Source organism: Orcinus orca, chromosome 15 (genome assembly GCF_937001465.1).
Source record: "Orcinus orca chromosome 15, mOrcOrc1.1, whole genome shotgun sequence".
NCBI classification, from domain to species: Eukaryota; Metazoa; Chordata; class Mammalia; order Artiodactyla; family Delphinidae; genus Orcinus; species Orcinus orca.
The window spans coordinates 89,193,436-89,212,924 of NC_064573.1; the positions used below are offsets into that span (position 1 = coordinate 89,193,436).

The 19,489-nt window shown below is 50.2% G+C and overlaps 1 protein-coding gene across 4 annotated transcripts in view; it reads right to left on the reverse strand.

The window, feature by feature from the left end:
• Positions 1-13,770, reverse strand: part of GOLGA3 (golgin A3) — a 45,120-nt gene extending 31,350 nt beyond the window's left edge. For 2 of the 4 annotated variants that reach the window (XM_049698520.1, XM_033440617.2), the window contains exons 1-4: positions 13,454-13,770; positions 7,540-7,852; positions 5,301-5,423; positions 2,386-2,498 (exon numbers count right to left, since the gene is read on the reverse strand). In XM_049698520.1, the coding sequence (XP_049554477.1) occupies positions 2,386-2,498; positions 5,301-5,423; positions 7,540-7,672 (369 nt within the window). In that variant the 5' untranslated portion in view covers positions 7,673-7,852; positions 13,454-13,770. Of the gene's footprint in view, positions 1-2,385; positions 2,499-5,180; positions 5,424-7,539; positions 7,853-13,453 lie in introns of all 4 variants that reach the window. The other 2 variants (XM_004276768.4, XM_033440616.2) reach the window with 1 other exon arrangement.
• Between the last annotated feature and the right edge of the window lie 5,719 nt (positions 13,771-19,489).

Consider the following 19,489-nt stretch of genomic DNA (forward strand, 5'->3'; position numbering starts at 1 on the left):
ATGCCAGAAAAGAAGTCACGGCGAACTAAGAAAAAATTGTTTGCAAAAATACTAGAAGGGGATAACTTCCTCATATACAGTACCAACATAACAAAAAGACAACCAACAGAAAAACAGACAAAGACCGACAAAGACACCCAAACAGCCAACACGCAAAGAGGCGCTGACTGTTAGGAAGTACTGGGTTTTTTCGCCTATCAGAGGACGAACATTCAATTTTCATTATTTCTAATGCTACCAAGGATCTTACAGACTGCTAACCGGAATGTAAACCAGTCCATCCTACGTGGAGGGCAATATATATCAACTAACATAAAGCCTTTTACCCAATAATTTGACAGTTAAGGATTTACCCACAAAAGTATACCAAGACACAAAACATTCCCTGCAACATTGTTTGCAATTTCAAAAAATTAGAAACCACCTAAAGTCAATCACTATGGGTTGGTTAATGCAATGCTGGTACATACACATGGTCACGAAGGATGAGGAGGGCCTCCACTGTGTTGATGGAGAAGGAGCTAAGGACAGGGGAGTGAGAAAGGTCGTGTGAAGAGCAGTGCAGAGAGGGGGCTCCCCCGCATAAAAATTATCACCACCTCTACGTGAAGGCACATGCGTGGAGATGCTCTCAAACAGGGGAGGACTTTCATCCATCATGTCTACCATTTAAACATGAGGTTTGAACTACATTCCTAAATAAGTATCTTTCTACTCCTAGTTTGTTTTTGCTTGCCTGTTTTGCATTTTTTGAATTGAGAATTCTGAGTTTTATCAAATGCCTTTTCAGCACCTACTGAGATGGTCATTAAGTCTTGCCACATGGAACGACCATTATGATGAGTTCTATCAACAGATTCTCCCATTTTGAACTAACCTGTACTCTTAAAGAAAACCTCACTCGGTTTATGCTACTCCATGAACCGACAGGCCATGCTGATGGGTCACAAGCACAGCAGTGGAGAGCACAGCTCTGTGCTCAGATAGGCAGGTTCAAGTCCCAGCTCAGCCGGGGGCACTGGCGGTCACTTCAGCTCTGAGCTCCCCTGGGTCATGGGGAGAACCCACCCAGATGCCGATCTGCATGAGGACGGCACCTGCCAGGCTGCACTCTCCTCAGCCGGCCCTGCCCCGAGGGTCTCCAGAGCTGGGGACAGGTGGGGGCCAAAGTAGCCGGCATCTTGCTGCCTGCCTTCCTTAGTGCGGCGCGGGGCGGGGAAGGCGGGGTGACCAAGCAAGTGGGCCTGTCAGGTTGCTCAGACCAGTGTGTGATGAGCCCAGCAGCTGGACAGAAGTTATCTTACTGAGGCTAAGGTTTTATACACATATATGCATACATATAATTTTTAAAGATGGGAAATGATGTGAAACTTCACACTGAACTCCTGACACATTGCCTAACGTTGGATGACCCAGGCAGAGCTTGACTTGTGGTGCAAACCCCTGGGAGGCAAGCTGTGGACAAGCTCGGCACAGACACTGTCTGGTCTGTATCTTGGCTCTGCTACTTTACCGCAAGCTCCTTACCTGTCCGAGCCCACTATAAAGTCCGTGGGGAATTTAACACAGTGCCTAGCACACGTAATTACTACTGACTATTGACCATCATTGTAATGTTTTCTGGCAGGCCATCTGGACAGATCCCTAGAAGCCCCTGACCGGGTGGGAGCCTCTGTCAGTGCAGAGCCTGGTGCTGTCCCTTCCAGTCCGTTTACATTGGCTTCAGAGCCCCGACGCTCGAAAAGCCAAGGTTCTCTCTTGGGAAAACAAATGGCCAACCTTGATGAGGACTCGTCACTACTAAATCAATCCCCAAAAGCGTTTTTTAAGTTTGTTTAGTTTTAAATTCCTTTAATTTGACATTTTTCAAGTCCACAGAAAACTTGGATGAAGAGTGAAATGAACCCTCATACCCCCCTTTCTTAGAGTCACTCGATGTGATTAAAAAGACTGCTTTCATTGGTATCCTAACGAGAGTTTCATACCTGAACAAAACTGATTTTAGCAAAGCATATGGACATACTTATCATATGTGTGGGACGTGGCACATATTCTAACACTGTACAGCAAAGTTCAGTAGAAACTGTGCCACTTATACAGTAAACAAGCCAAACCCAGGACTGGCCGCTCAAGCACAGACAGCAGTTCTGCCCAAGTATTTGTTGCCCCTGCTTTTCTAAAGGCAGCCTTAGAGGGAAGAAGGACCAGACGGGGTGGGAACCAAAGGGTGGGAACTACATGACAAAAATGATCCTTGCAGAGAAGCACAGAAGCCCACCCCCCCAGAGAGAGAAATAAACAGCAGATCCTGGAATTATGTCTGACAAATTGCTGTTTTTCACACGTGAGGTTTTCCACTAGCTCGTCCGAGAGAGGGAGACTCACTCTTTCCTGCTGGCGCTTCGCCCTGTACTGTCTGAGCTGCTCTTCCAGCTGCTTCCGAGCCTGCAGTCGGACCTGCTGTTCCTTCTCCAGGGGCACTGGAGCCTCTGTTGAGCCTGAGGTGGGGAAATGGCCATTTAGAAACTCACAATGCACCAGGGTACAGAGGACCAATCAGAACGGCAGCCTGGCTGTTTTGTGTTTTATTACCGATACGATTTAGCTTTGAACGACACACGGCTGTCTAGTTTGAAAGAAGTGTTTGCCGATGGAGAGAAAACTGCGAGCCTTGGACACTGACCACAGAGAGGACCCACCTGGTGGCAGACACACTGGCCAAGCACAGGGGCCGTGCTCGTGCCACGAGTGCATCGCCCCCTATGGGCACCCGGCTGGTAAAACAGGACACGCGCGGGGCTTTCCTGGTGGTGCAGTGGTTGAGAATCTGCCTGCTAATGCAGGGAACAAGGGTTCGAGCCCTGGTCTGGGAGGATCCCACATGCCACGGATGAGCTAGGCCCGTGAGCCACAACTACTGAGCCTGCGCGTCTGGAGCCTGTGCTCCGCAACAAGAGAGGCCGCGATAGTGAGAGGCCCGTGCACCGCGATGAAGAGTGGCCCCCACTTGCCACAGCTAGAGGAAGCCCTCGCACAGAAACGAAGACCCAACACAGCAAAAATAAATAAAATTAATATATATTTAGCCTGAAATTAAAAAAAAGAAAAAATAAAACAGGACACGGGCAACCTGTGCCTTTTAGTAACAAAAGAACTGAACTTGAAATTGGTGCCAGTGTGAGTGTTCTGAGGTTCTCACCAAGCTCCAAGTCCGCTCCCTGACAGTACAGAGGAACGTGAGAAGCAATCCTGACTGGACAACGGCCGCTGAACTCGCCTTCTTCATGCAGTTATGTCTGGGCCCCTCACCTCAGTTTCCTGCCTGAGGCGACTCCAGTCCAGGGTCTCTGCTCAAGGACAGGAGGGGAACTACTCTGACAACTTTCTGGCTAATAACAAAATTTTAAATATCTAAAATCCAAACCTTTCACTTTGGGTAAGAAAAGGGCCGAACAGCGAGTGAAAGGGAGGAGAGCCCCAGGTCTCCCCAGGGGGGTCAGACAGCAGGCTGACGGGAGCAGAGAAACGCCGTAACTGAGCCCCTTTATGGGCGGAAGCATCTTCAACTGTGGATCCTAGGAGGTACGTAGCTGCTGCTGAATTTCACTAGGAATTCAGCAGTGTTGTCACTAACTGTGCACTCATCACTCAAGAGGTCTCTCATACTTTTCACAACGCTGAGTGGTCCAGACAGTAGAGACCTAGGAGCTGTGGCCTCAGGCAGGGAACCCAAATCAGCAAGCACAGCACCAGAGACATGGCCTCGGGGCTGGGCTGGGGGCAGGCGAGCCGGGTGGGTACCTCGGGCCAGAGCTAACATACCCCTCAGGTCAGGACCCAGGATTTCACACAACATCTTGGCTGACATGCTAACAGTTAGTTTACAGAGATGTTTAAAGTACGCTGTGGCCCTAACAAAATAATGCCTGTGAAGAACCCTCTAGTAACCAGGGAAGTGGGAGCTGCAAGTGAAACTATCAAGGCAGCATCACAGCACACCCATCAGACTGGTAGACTCAGAGGAAACAGCCTCTGTGTCCTCTCACAGGGCGTCAGCGCCCTGGCAATGTGACCACACATGATGGAGGTAAACACAGCTGTTGACCATGAATTCTGCTTCCGGGGTGGAGCCCACAGAAACGAAAGCACCAATGCTGCAAACATGCATGGGGAGATGCTCACTGCAGTACTGGTCACGTGGCTCTTACCGGCCACACACGGGGCTCCTACCAGCCTTAAGAGAATAGATACGGAGTTGCATCAGCTGATCAGCTGATGTGGGGCAATATCCATGTGATAAAGCTAGGTGAGGAAAGCACACAATAATGTGAGGGACATTAACCCCATTTTAAAAAACAATGACCCCCAAACCTGGCTGTTTCCAGACGCCTGTAAAGGACTATGTGAGAATGTGGCTGACCTGGACGGGAGGGGAGGGGAAGAGGTACTAAAGGGAGGATGAGGCTTAAAAACAGCACGTGTGAAATGATCCCATTAAGTAAAATCACACAAGTCTGTGTATGAAAACCTACATGTTAGAAAAAGGCCTGGAGGTTTCTAGGGCTCAGAGGCTGCCAGTTTGCAACTTGTTCACCCATGAATCCCCAGGGATTGCACAAAATGTACACTGATTAAAGTAACTCATAAAAGAAAGCCTTCAAAGTGTAACTGTCGGGCTTCCCTGGTGGCGCAGTGGTTGAGAGTCCGCCTGCCGATGCAGGGGACACAGGTTCGTGCCCCGGTCCAGGAAGATCCCACATGCCGCGGCCGCGGAGCGGCTGGGCCCGTGAGCCGTGGCCGCTGAGCCTGCGCGTCCGGAGCCTGTGCTCCGCAACGGGAGAGGCCACAACAGTGAGAGGCCCGCGTACCGCAAAAAAAAAAAAAAAAAGTGTAACTGTCAAGATCAAAACCCCACTGGCTGCTTGCTCACCACCCAGGGTGACAAAAGACACGCATGCACAGGCCCTTTAAACTTGGGCCTCAAGCCCAAGTCACCATCAGGCCATGATGAAGTGTATCTTGTCTCTGAAATGGAGCTAACTGTTAAATGTACGACCCACCACAGTGATAAAACAGCAAATGGAAGGGGGGTGCAGGGCCTGTGCCTCTGAAGGATGGTGGGTGACAAGGGCCCTGGGGTGGGGGGAGAGGGGGGAAGAGCCCAGTGGGAAGATGCTTACACAGTTGCGTTTCTTGCATAGGAAGACTGAGTCTGAGGGACTGCAAAGCTTCTTTTCTAACACTGCCCTCAGCACTAGTCCCCTGAGACTTCCTTAGGTTGTCATGGAAATCAGCCACACCTGGAGAGGCTTCAGGACCCACTGACAGCGGAGGGTCTGGGAACTGTGGCGCCGGCCCATTCAGACAGGTGTCCCCTTGGCTTCCTCCTTCATCTGAAGCTCTGTCTACCTCGACACCGGCACCTGGAAAAGAGGGTGTGCTGGGCCATCACGGTTTTAACAACTCAAGCAGGACAAGAGGGGATCTAGATACGTGAGCAATCTCCACATGCCATGGATCTGTTCACTCTGAGAGGACAGCAGGATCGTCCCCTCCTGTGGGCGGTGAGGTGGGACAAGTCACTCGACCTCGCAGAGCCTGACACACTCACCTGCAGGACGCCCTCCTCACCCTCCGCGCTACGGCTGTGGAATTTAAGTAGTAATGTTTCCTTTGCATTTAAACAAGACCAACAAGAAATCTTACGAAAGTCTGTTTTTTAAAAAATAGCAAAAAAAACCTTACACATGCTTAAAACACAGTTGACGATGTTTCTAACAGGCGTTGTTAACAGCAGTGCTAACCCGTGTCACAGCCTAACGTTTTCAACGGGCTGATTCCAAATGAGAAATCAAAGGCAGAGTCAGAATAGCTGCTGAGAACGATTATGGCAAAGCTGAGCACAGAACCTAGAGTCCGTGCTCATGGCTGAAAAAAAACCTGACGGATACAAAGCCAAGTTGACCAGTGGTGACTATACATGGCTACCAAGCTCACTCTCCTCCACTAACACTGTTACGAGTAGACTTGTTTATGCTCTAACTGAAACCTATTTCTGTGCCAAAAGGAAACTAGAAAGAAAGCACTCTCCCCGTGACAGACCAGCCAGTTGGCAGCCAAAGAGCCAGGGAGACGTGTGGAGGGGCTTCCAGGCAGGTGCCAGGGCCCCAGCACTGCAATGCCCCAGCCTCGCACAGGGTCAGCATCACTTGGCTCTCATGACGTACCCAGTATGCATCCAGGAAGTTCTCTCTGTGCCCAAGCAAATTTAAAATGGGTTTCTGTCACTTGAAATGTGACTCCCAACTAACATAGCTACTGTCATGCCTCTCTGAAAGGAAAACCAGAATATAAACGGGGCACCCCAGACACAAAGCAGAGCGGGGAGACCCACCACCACCCTGAAACAACCATCTGTTGTTTTACACAAACAGCCCTTCAGTCTCCTGCTGGGGTCAGGGTCGGGGTCGGGGGAGGAATCCTGCATCTCAGATCCAAGGTAATCGGGTCAGTTCTGCTTTCTGACAGGCTTACTTACGGATCTAGGAGAGTCTCTAAACCTTCCTGTTTACAAAACAAAGTCATTTTTTGAGCATCATATTGCACTTTAAAAGAAACCTAAAAGAAGGCCCAATAAATAATAAGACTTGATTGTTTCCAAACACAAGGCTAATTATGGATAAACAAATAACGATGACGACACACACACGGCCAGCACCGCTTCCCGGGTGCTTCCCAGGTGCTTGCATTTCACATGGGCCCTCACGACCATCCCGAGATGCAGGTACCGTTCATCTTTCCGTTTTCTCAAGAGGAGAGTGAGACTGAGATAAATCAAGGATCTTGCTTGAGGGCTCCTTGCTGTTAGTGGCAGACCTAGGAGCCGTCCCACTGTAGAGCTCTTGGTCTCGGGCCGAGCCACACTGGCCTCACCCGGCGTATAAGGAGCAGTAACCAGCAAAGCCATTTCAGGTGCTTGAGCACTGTTTTACAAGAACAGGAATGCAGTTTCTGCTAGTAAATCAGTAAATACACATGGTAACGATTTTCAAGCACACACCGACCAGGAAGGGGCATGGAATGGAGTGGGTAATTCACCCTGTACTTCCGATGCACAAATAACACATCAGCTAACATGCAAATGTGATCCAATAATCCTCAGATCACTAGTGGACCATTTCTGGATCCCAGTTAGTAAAATTCTGGCAACCAACCAGAAAGGTAGAATGTTAGGGCACAATGATGTGTCAGTGAAGACCTACAGAAGCCTTAACGGTAACCATGCTGCTCTGTCCTGCTGGAGCAGAAAGTTCCACAAAGTTCCCGTTCTATTTAACACGCGTGGTGCTTGATTCAAGGTTGGCATCAACTAAAAAACAAAACCAAACCCTCATCTGATTACTAAAAACACACTCTGAATGAATTAAAAAGTTCATTACGGTCTTAGACACCACAGGCTTCCTCCAAAATGCACGCTGACCCACGTTCTCCTGTTTGAAGGCAGAAAGTCAGCAGCACACAGAGTAACTGGTGACTTACACTGGGCTTCATCCCACTGGTCCAGTGATGTCAGGGAGCCAGTGGGCTCTGGGGGGGCCTCGGGGCGAGCTGAGATCCCACTGCCGGGTCTGTCCTCCAGCAGGCCTTCCTGTACGGCCGCTGCACCGTCCATGGCTAGGGTGACACGGGCTGGGCTGACAGTCAGGGGCTGCAAGTGAACTGCGAGCGAGCTTGGTTTCTGCCATCAGCAACGGCTGAGAGCTCCTGGGATGGGCCGCACCAGGGCTGCCATTTTCGGAAGATTTAAAGTCTCACAAATGGCCTGAAATCTAACCAAGTAATATCATGATACCTGACAGGAGAAAAAAGAGAAAAAAGGTATTATGAAACTTCGTTTGCCAGACTTGAAGTAACAATTCCAAGACTAACATTTGGTTCCCAATTTGCATCTGTATAATAAACAAATATAGATTTATTCATTCAACAAATAATCCTTGAGCACCTACAACATCCTAGATTTTGAGGATAAAATGCTGAACCAGCTCCACCTGGGCCCATCCCTACAGGGCGCCTGCACTGGCGCCGGCTAAAGACCGTCCCGCCAGGGTGAGAAGCTCCACAGTCGGCGCTAGAATCGGCAGAGGTGGCCACGGAGCTGGGGGTGGGCCTTGGGTGACTGACGAGCTGAGTCTGTATTTATTTAAATTTAACTAATTTGTGTGTAAATAGCAACATGTGGCCAGTGGCTTCTGTACTGGACACACAGGCCCAAGAGCTCCCAGGGCTCAAAGGGCAAGCCCCTGCCCCAGGAGACCTGGCATGTCAGTGCCCAGGCCACAGCTCAGATCCAGAGGGCAACATGGAAGACGCGATGGCGTGGGACATGGTAAACTGGACACTGTTGGAGGAAAGCACAGGAGGTGAGGACAGAGGGAAGTAGCCGTCCCGGGATGGGGGCAGAGACAGCATGTCACAGCAGGTAACCAACGCATCCTTCATTTCTCGCAGGATCTGCTATCTTTCAGCCCATCCTGCCAGGCTGAGTTTAAGGTGGCAAAACTTTGCCCGAAGTCTGGCAACTGGTTATCACATTTGACGTGTAATGAGGATACCATCGCAGGTTTCAGGACAAAAATTTACATGACTTTCCTCCCCAGCTTACAAATCCCATATAGACATTTCTGAAGAGCCTAAGCAGGAGCCGACTCTCACTGGACAGGCAGGCGCGCCTGCTTCTCCACAGTCCTCTGTCACCCTGTCACCCACGAACACACAGCCTGAGGCTGGCACAACCTGGTCTACCTCGTGGTGAGGCCCAGCGACGGGAACCCAGTGGTGTTTGGCCCACAGCTCCCATCATCCACACGTTCCCCTCTGTAACCCGGCGCCCGACAGGCCAGCGATACCATGGATCAATAACAGTGCTGTTACGAATATAAAAAGGCTATGGCTGGGCTTCCCTGGTGGCGCAGTGGTGGAGAGTCCGCCTGCCGATGCAGGGGACACGGGTTCGTGCCCCGGTCTGGGAGGATCCCACATGCCGCAGAGCGGCTGGGCCCGTGAGCCATGGCCGCCGGGCCTGCGCTTCCGGAGCCTGTGCTCCGCAATGGGAGAGACCACAACAGAGAGAGGCCCACATACCGCAAAAAAAAAAAAAAAAAAAAAGGCTATGGCCAATTTTTTTTTTTTGTGGCCACACCTCTCGGCTTGCAGGATCTTAGTTCCTGGGCCCTCGGCAGGGAAGGCGCAGTCCTAACCGCTGGACAAGCAGGGGATTCCCTATGTCTACTATTAAGTGTAGAGCTAGTTCTAAGGGTTTGTACTTGAGAGGACCACGGATAGAAATGTGTGAAAACATGGGCAACTGTTGCCAATGCCCTTCTCTCCTTGACTCCAGGCAAATACCCATGGACCCTTCCATGTCTACCATCAGGCACTGCTCTCAAGTCCCTCCTGGGCCTCAGGTAAAGCACGTGGCCCGCTCGCTTCTGCCATCACGATACCCCCTGCAAGCATATCACATCGCAGTGTGTGTGTGCCTATCTCTTCCATCACGCTGTAAGATCCTGGATGCAGAAATCACGACTCCAAGTCTGCCCCTACCCCCTGGAACATCCCCTGCACAGAGCAGTGCTCAGCACAGGCTACTGACTTAAATCTCTGCCTCACCAAGTTCCACCCCTTAACAACCAAGCTAGTGGTTCCAAAACAAAACGATGACAGTATTTGCATCCTTGGTCATCCACAATGCCTTGTCAAATACAGAATAAGTCTGTTTCTACTAAACGCAGGTGGGAGCCGCAGTTCTAGTGAGGGCAAAGAACACCCTGGGAGGTATAAACTGGGAGAGCTGTACGTGAATGGTCACAGGCAGATAAGCAGTGACAGTGACCAGGAAGAGCGCGACAGCCAGTGGGACTGGACTTACCTACGGAAGACGGAACATGCCAACCAAAGGAGGGAGGGCACAGGGGCGGCCAAGGAGCCACAGAGAATGCGCCACCGAGGCAAGCGGTGACCACACCTGACCCTGACACTGTGCGGGAAAGAGGAACACTGGCCTAGATGTTCACGTCCACTGAGGAAGGCAGGCCAAAGACAAATGAATCAGGCCGTCTGAGCTCAGTGCCAACGCACACTCCGCTCACTGGCTTCCCTTTATTTGGATTTCTTACTAAACAAGAAGCCTTCTGATTCCCAAGGAGCCCTACCCCCTCCAGAGATGGATGGTGCAGCCGCCGAGAGTTCGAGACCCTGTGACTGTGACTTGTTCTGGTAACTTATGAAGGTGGCTCCTGTTCACATGCAGCTCTTCCTGAAGCCAGACAAGAGATGGAATTCACAGACCACCAGAAGCAGCCTCTGGTGAAGGGACACTTCTCCCTGTCCATAATACCCTGGCATTCTCCGTGTATCCTCAGCCTCCTGTGAATTTTACTTAGCATGATTCAGTTGTCCAGGGCCTCATTATCTCAGACGGCTGACAAACACAGGGCAAGGAGGGTCAGACAGCTGGGAGCACATCACAAGGAAGCTGTTAGTAGTAACATGCACACTCCATTTTGTGATTAAAAAGCAGAGATCAGCCTAATCACAGTACTGTTTTTGACCACGTGCATTCTGCTGTTTCCCAGAGGGAAGAGATGAGGCAAACCGTCACTTAGAACTTCGCGAAGTGCGTGTAACTCTAGGTCCATCACTGTCTGACATCAAGAGACTTCAGATCAAGAAACTACCATCTCAGGCACCTATGTGACTTCCAGCTTCCCCCAGACAGAAGATTACATGGATTTGGTATATGCACATTAACAGCTCCATCTACCCCATCTTCTTTAAGATGTTCCTATCAGCAATCAGAAACAACAGAGCATGGGAATTCCCTGGTGGTCCAGTGGTTAGGACTCTGGACCACCAGCACATGCACTGCCGATGGCATGGGTTCGACCCCTGGTGGGGGAACTAAGATCCTGCAAGCCACGTGGGGCAGCCAAAAAGAAAAGAAAAACAACAGAGCATGGCCAAAGTGAAAACCCGGAAAGCCTAATGTCACCATATAGCAGTGTAATGTAAAGGACAGACTCAGGTATCAGACATCTTGGCTGCAGGTCCTGACTCCCCGACCCTCACCTGTGAGATCATGGGCAGATTTCTTAACCACTCTTAGCTGGCGATCTCATCAGTAAGATGATGAGAAAAAGAATAAAAAATCTGTGCCAGGATTAACTGCACACGTCCCATGAGCTCAATAAATAGCAGCTATTATTATTAGTGTTATTTTCCCTTCAATTGCTGCTTGTCAAAATCAATAGGTAAAAGCCAACTGAATATATTCTCATTCAAGAAAGTATACTGGGCTTCCCTGGTGGCGCAGTGGTTGAGAGTCCACCTGCCGATGCAGGGAACACGGGTTCGTGCCCCGGTCCGGGAGGATCCCACGTGCCGTGGAGCGGCTGGGCCCGTGAGCCATGGCCACTGAGCCTGCGCGTCTGGAGCCTGTGCTCCGCAACGGGAGAGGCCACAGCAGTGAGAGGCCCGCTTACTGCAAAAAAAAAAAAAAAAAAAAGAAAAGAAAAAAGAAAGTATGCTGCTTTGATAAAGAAGATATGGTACACACACACACGCCAGAATATTACTCAGTCATAAAAAAAGAACAAAATTTTGCCACTTGCGACAACATGGATAGACCTGGAAGGCATTATGCTTAGTGAAATAAGTCAGACAGAGGAAGATAAACACTGTATGTTATCACTATGGAATCTAAAAAGAAAGCAAATGAACAAATATAACAAAACAGAAACAGACTCACAGATACGGAGAACAAACTAGTGGTTACCAGAGAGGTGAAGGGAAGGGAGAGGGGCAAAGTAGGTGAAGGGGATTAAGAGGTACAAACTACTAGGTATAAAATAAATAAGTTACAAGGATGCAACGTACAGCACAAAGAATATAGCCAATAGTTTATAATAACTTTGTATGGAGTCTAATTTATAAAAACATCAGGGCCTTCCCTGGCAGTCCAGTAATTAAGACTCTGTGCTCCCACTGCAGGGGGCATGGGTTCGATCCCTGGTTGGGGAATTAGGATCCCGCATGCTGCACGGCATGGCCAAAAAAACAAAAAACAACCCATCAAATTACTATGTTATACTCCTGAAACGAACATAATATTGTAAGTTTAGTTAAATTTAAAAATTATACTGCTGCTTAAGGCAACTGGCTAAAAAGAAAAAAAAGGTTCCTTTTGAATCTGAGTAATGTCAGATGACTTTTATTTCCTTTTCTTGCCATTCAAGGTCCACTGGAACTGAAGGCTATCACTCCAATAAAAAGTTGTATTTGCAATATTTAAAGGACAATTTAAAATGTAAAAAAAAAAAAATCCACGAGTCACCTGTAAATGGCTTACAACGTCCCAGTGGTTTTCAATCACACTGACAATCAAATCTAAGCCTCTCACCACGAACTAGGATGCTGCATACCATCTGACCCCTCCCTACATTGCATCCTTGTTCCTTATCATTTTCTTCCTTTTTCATTACATACTTGCCATACTTCTCTACCTCAAAACATCAAACGTACTCCTCCCTCAGGGTCATCACACTTGCTCTTCATTCTGCCCGAAACACTCTTATCCCACAGTTTTGCATGGCTAGTTTCTTGTCACAGAAGCCTTGGCTCAAAAGTCACCTCCGCCGACGGGGTCTCCTACAGACCCACCCCAAGCACCGCCCAATACTCTCTCAGCAATGACCTCATTTATCCTCCGCATCCCTCCACGACAGCGTGAGCTCAGTGAGGGCAGGGACCCTGACACGACTTCGGCTCTGGATCCCAGCACCTACAATGAACAGTGCCGCTCACACGACCGACACTCAACAAACAGTTGCTGAATGAAGGCCGAGCTGTTCACCTGCATCACCTGCAGACTAGTGACTACGCCTGACCCCACTGCCTCTGGAAGGTATCACTGCACCAGTGAAACGCCTCTAAGCACCCAGAATCGAGATGGAATCGAGGTGGAATGAGAGGCTGAGAGCACATGGGCTCTTTAAACCAGGCTTCACACTAACCACCCGACACCATGTCACACATGTCATCCTGACAGAAGTTCTGCAAAAGAACAAGACCAACAGCAGTTGTGGGCACCTCTGAACAGATCACTCCCCGGCACGGGTAGACAGCGCTCCGGAAGGGCTCGAATGTATGTATATTTATGAAGCCAGTTCCCTAACAGCTACACAGGCCGGCTTCCAGGCCCGGAGGCTACCAACGGTGAGAAGCCGGACTAGCGCGGGGCGTTGTCGCTCTAGGCGGAGCCGCAGCCGGCCCTCCGCGTCCGCCCCGGTACCGCCGCCCTTCGCCCGGCCCCCACTCCGACCGCGCCGCGGTTCCCTAGCTCCCCGCGCCCTCCCCGGCCGGAGGCCCTGCCCAGGAGCCACCCCGCGACCCTCACCCCGGCGCTGAGGAAGCCGCTGCAAACGCCCCGCCCGGCCGCTCAGGCGGAGACGTGGCCCCGCGCGAGACGGAGCGCGGCGCGGCGACGGAGTCCGGCCCCCCGGAAACAGCCAGTGCGCGCAGCCTCCGTTCCGGAAGAGATAAGGTCCTCTTCTGCTAGCCAGCAGCCGCCCTCGGGGCGGGACTGCTCCAGCTGCAGTGTCGAGACCCAGCCCACTCACAATTGGCCCGAGGCCGATTTGAAAGAGTGAGTTTGGGGCTCTTTCCCTTGTCAGAAACGCAGCTCCCGGACCTGCCGGACCAACTCCAACAGGAAGCCGGGCAGTTGAGCTTCCGGCGGAAGTGGCGTGCCTAAGCTCTGGTTCCCGCCCCCGCCCCGCCCCAGCTGTCAGTGTATGGGCGTCCTGGCCCCGCCCCTACCGTGTTGGGGGCGTGGCTAGTAAGCACCCGGGGCGGGGGCTGGGTCCGTGTGGCTCGGAGGTGGCGCTGGCCCCTGGCCTTGGCCCCTGAGCACCTAACCTTCTACCGCGCTAGTCCTTGTCTTTCAGGTACAAATGCAAAAGTGACTCCTGCCTTGGAGCCGTAGCAATGTTTATTTATATATGTGTGTGTGTGTATATATATATATATATATATATATATATGTATTTTTTTTCAATCTTTAGAAAGAAAATTGTTGGCATAGGGCATGAGGTTTAGATGAAGATATTTTTCTTTCTTTTTCGTCTACTGGTATCAAATTGTTCCAGCACTGTTTATTGAAAAGTCTATTCTTCCTCCATTAACTTGCTTTTGTACATTTGTCAAATCAGTTGGCTGCTTGTTGGCTGTTTCTGGGATCTCTGCACCGTTCCGTTGATCACCATGCTTATCCCTCTGCCAACAGCACAGTCTTCACCGCGGTAGCTTTACAGCAAGCCATAATATCAGGTTAGATGATTCCTCCCACTTTACTCTTTTTCATGACTGTTCTAACTATTCTGGGGTCCATGTCCTTCCAGATAAATTTTAGAATAAACTTGTCTGTGTCCACAAATATCCTTTGTTGGATTTTGATAGGAATTGCATTAAAACTATAAATCAATTTGGGGGAAATTGGCATCTTTACTATGTTGAGTCTTTCAATCTGTGAACATGGTATGTCTCTGCATTTATTAAGATCTTTGATTTCTTTCTCAGCATTTTGTAATTTTCAGCATACAGATCCTGTACATGTTCTGTTAAAGTTTATACCTAAGTATTTCATTTTCTTTGGAGTGACTGTAAATGATATTGTGTTTTAAATTTTGGTTTCCACATGTTCACTGTCAGTATATGGAAATGTGATGGACTTCTGTGTGTTGATCTTGTATCCTGAGACCTTGCTGAACTCATTTATTAGTTCTAGGAGATTTTTGGTTGTAAATTCCTTGGAATTTTCTACATAGCTTATCATGTCATCTGCAAATGCAAATTTTAACTCAAAATGATCATGGACTTAAGTGTAAAAATGTGTGAAACTATAAAACTTTTACAGAAAAAAAAATAGAAAATTTTCAGGACTGAGGGCTTGGTGAAGAGTTCTTACACATGACACCAAAAGCACAATCCACAAAAGAAAGAAATCAATAAATTGGCCTTAATCAAAGTTAAACATTTTCGTTTTGAGAAAGACTCTATTAAGAGGATGAAAAGACAAGCCACAGACTGCAAGAAGATATTTACAAACTACATGAAGGACTGGTACATAAAATATTTTAAGAACTCTCAAAACATAAAATTTAAAAAAATGATTAGAATATAAGCAAATATATGAAGACATGTTTCACCAAAAAGGATATATGGATGGCAAATAAGCTTGCTTGTGAAAGATGTTCAACATCACTAGCCATTACAGAAATGCAAATTAAGATCACCTTGATATATTACTTCACACCTATCAGAGCAGCCAAAATAAAATAGCGGCAATACCAAATGCTGGCAATGATGTGGAGAAACTAGATCTCTTATCTATGTTGCTGATGGGAATGTACAGTGGTACAGCCACTCTGGAATAGAGCTTGGCAATTTCTCTAAAAATGAAACATATACTTAATTATATGACCCAGCAACTGCACTCTTGGGTATTTATCTCAGAGAAATGAAACTTATGTCCACACAAAAGCCTGTGTGGACATAAGTTTCCACTCATGAAGAAAGTAAGAAAAGGCGTCATGCAGGTAATTGTGGGACAGCAAGGAGAGCCACGGGTTTGGGTTTTTTTTTTTTTTTTTTGCGGTACGCGGGCCTCTCACTGTTGTGGCCTCTCCCCTTGCGGAGCACAGGCTCCGGACGCGCAGGCTCAGCCGCCATGGGTCACGGGCCCAGCCGCTCCGCGGCATGTGGGAAGAGCATGTGGGATCTTCCCAGACCGGGGCACGAACCCGTGTCCCCTGCATCGGCAGGCGGACTCTCAACCACTGTGCCACCAGGGAAGCCCTGTTTTTTAACTTTATTTTTTAAAAAAGTGAAGTGTAGTTAATTTGCAATGTTGTGTTAGTTTCTGGTGTACTGCAAAGTGATTCAGTTTTTTTTATATATATATATATATATATATATATATATACACTCTTTTTCAGATTCTTTTACCTTATAGGTTATTACAAGATATTGAGTACAGTTCCCTGTGCTGTACAGTAGGTCCTTGTTGTTTACCTATTTTGTATATACTGGTGTGTATATGTTAATCCCAAACTTCAGTGTTTTCTTTGAGGAAGTCGTATTTGAGCTGACTTTGCGTGACGAGGAGGCCGGCGCGTGCCGGAGCTTTACAAGGGAAGGAATCGCACGTCCAGAGCAGGAGGGGTCCGAGATGAGGCGGGGTGGCAGCAAGCCACACAGGGTCCATCAGAGTGGGGAAGTCACTGGCACCTTTCAAGCAGGGGTGACATCTGCCTGGTGTTTGAAGAGGTGGCTCAGGCAGTGTGGACGTGGGTTTTGGGCACCTTGAGACTGTGGCCCTGCTGGCCGGGGCAGAGGCTCAGCCCCGTCCTGCAACGGATCAACTAGCTGAGGTGTCGCTGGGGGCTCAGGTGAGAGAGAATTCTCCAGCCCCTCCTGCAAAGCCTCGGCAAACACTGGACCCTTCCTAAAGACTGAAAACCAAAGGAGAAGACGGTGAGGGTGTGTCTTAGCTTCCTGTGGCCGCTATAACAAGCCACACCAAACAACACGGACTCACCCTCTTGCACTTCTGGAGGTCAGACGTCCAGAATCGTGGGGTTGCTCCTTCCCCACACTCTGGGAGGAGCTGTTTCCTTTGCCTCTTCCAGCTCCCACAGCCTATCTTGGCTTGCGGCTCTCCCTCTGCCTTCAAACCGTCACTCCAGCCTCTGGTTCTGTCACATCTCTTTTTGCCTGCCCTTCTTGCCTCCCTTGCAATTGCACTGAGGACCCACAGAACAATCCAGAGGTGTCTCACCTTAAGGTCCTTAATTTGCAAAGTCCCTTCTGCTAGATAAGGTAACACTCACAGGGGCCAGGGGTCAGGACACGGATGTCTTTGGAGACAGGGGCAGAGGGCATTATTCAGCCTGCCACGGGGTGTTAATAGTATATAGGGTGTGGGGTTTGCCTAAAGGAAACCCACCTGACTTTATAAAACCCTGTGGTGTTTGATGTCTGATGACAAAGTGTTATGGGCTGAACTGTGTCTGCCTCTGCCACCCTAAATTCACATGTTGAAGCCCTAACCCTGAGGACCTCAGAATGTGACTGTGTGCGGAAATAGGGACTCTAAGTGGGTGACTGAGGTAAAATGAGGCCATATGCGTGGGCCCCAACCCAATGTGACTGGTGTCCTTATAAGAGGAGGAGATCAGGGCACACACACACAGGGACTACCACATGGGGACACGGGGAGAAGACAGCTGTCTACACGCCCAGGAGAGAGGCCTCAGGGGGAACCAGCCCTGCAACACCTATCTCCAGAACTGTGAGACCAGAAATGTCTGTTGTTTAGGCCTCCCCATCTGTGGTGCATGTTATGCAGGCCCCAGGGACCAGCACACAGAGCTGCTACTGAGAGCAGCACCGCCCACAGCAGCACGTACGGTTGGGTCAGCACTCAACATGGCTTCCCACACTCGTCCTGCCAGGCTGCTCCGTGTGGGTGGGGGAGAACCAGAGATGAGGATACAGGTCAGGATCACCATCTCCAGAACGAAACACACAGAAAACAAAATGAGAGAACACACTAGGCTCAACAGAGAGGAGAAGAGCCTCAGGAGAGGGGTGCAAAGCAAGGTCTTTGTGAGCACCCGACTGCCAGCGGTCAGCAGACGCTTCAGCCAAGTTTACACCAGCGGAGCAGCCAGGAAGTGTCCTGCTCTGAATTGTGAAGGGGAGATAAATAGTAAGGAAACGTTTCCTTTCCAATGGTCGGCACCAGGAAGAAAGCCAGACAGGCTGATGCTAGAATGGCTGGTTGGGAGGCCCCTCCAGGGAGCGGGTCTGGGCCAAGCCCTGAGTGGGGAGGAGACATCGCCAGGCAGCCCGGGCGAGGGCCCAGGTTTGAGTCTAGCTACGGAAGACCCTGGGGAGGTTTGCTGAGGGAGGGGAGGGGGCCACCCAGTGCTGGGCCTTTGTGGGCCGTGGTAGCACCATTCATTCCTACGTAACAAGCCAACCCAAACCGCAGTGGCTTCAAACAACTATTATTTCTCACGATTATACTGGTTGGGGGCAGTGGCATGCTGGTGTTTAACAACCTTCTCTCCAGAAAACAACAAAATGACCCTGATTTGCAGCAATTACCCATTTCCATGGTGTAAATACTCCTAGTGGGGCCAGTTTCAAGCTACCAACAGTGAGGTCCACAGACCGGATCAAAGGCAGCACCGCAGAGAACCTACAGGTACAGTCGTAGACGCCCTCGGGAGCAGAGGGAACAGCCAGATGCGCACGTTTATCAAGAAGGGCTGAGTCCTGAGTGCTTATTACCTTTGTTTAATCATAACTTGAGAATTCCAAGTTTATACAATTTTCTGAAGGGCTGTGTTTCAGTTACCAGTGGGAGTCATTCCTGAGATGGTGACAGTTGTCCCCTGGGAGCTGGCCACGAGGTCCTTCTGCAGGTCAGGACTTTCAGCTGGCAGATCCGCGGGGCTGGGCCTCCCGCCAGCTTCCCAGCTCCACTGGGACCCAGGGCAGAGGCTAAGAGTGGGAAGGAACGCGCACAGCTCATCTCTGCTGCATTTGCTTTGCCAGCGTCCCGAGGAACAGGATGGAAAGGACATCCATTTGCAACAGAGAAATGAACCGGCACGTGGCACGCCCAAGGGAGCGCTGGACGGCTCGACTGGGGGGTCCTCAACACCCCTCACGGTGTGTACTTCATGGCTTCCATCTCAGAGGGGCCGGGAAGGGGTGGGAATGAGGAGACAGAGCCACAGAGGCCGAATTGGGTGGCAGCCCTGTGTGCTGAGGGCCTCGGACTTAATTCTGCAGGGAGCTACGAATGCCACTGCAGGCCGGCACTTCCGGGGGAGTAACCGAGACCCAGCAGCACGGTTCCCGTCACCGTCAGGCCTGGGACGGGCTGAGCTCTAGCGGGCTGCCTGGCCCAGCAGTCAGTCTGCTTTTTCGCTGGTGACACTGGAGCCTGCCTTCCCCCAGCCCCACCTGCTTACGGGATGCTGGCGACTAGAAGGCGGTGAGAGGCTTGGGTCCCGCTGCTCATCAGCTTGGGGGTCAGGGACAGGCTTCTGTTCGAACTGGTGGGGAGGCCACCAGTTCACCTGTGTCAGCTTGGAGGAAGGCTGAGGTCTGGGAAGCGGCCACCACACACAGGAAGAGAAGGGTCTCGCATCCAGCCGCGCTGGAAGTCAGGCTCACTCTGGACTTTCAAACCCAATCCATCCCCCATTTTCTCTTCCTTCCTCCAGAGCACAGGTCAGCTGCTTGGTGCTGGGCTGCTGGTGCCCTCTGCAGCAGCAATCCTGATTCAGAACCTGAGCTTTCCTGGGCGTCTTCTCTGCTGGCTGCATGAAGACTGGTCCGGCTGCAGTGCCCCCAC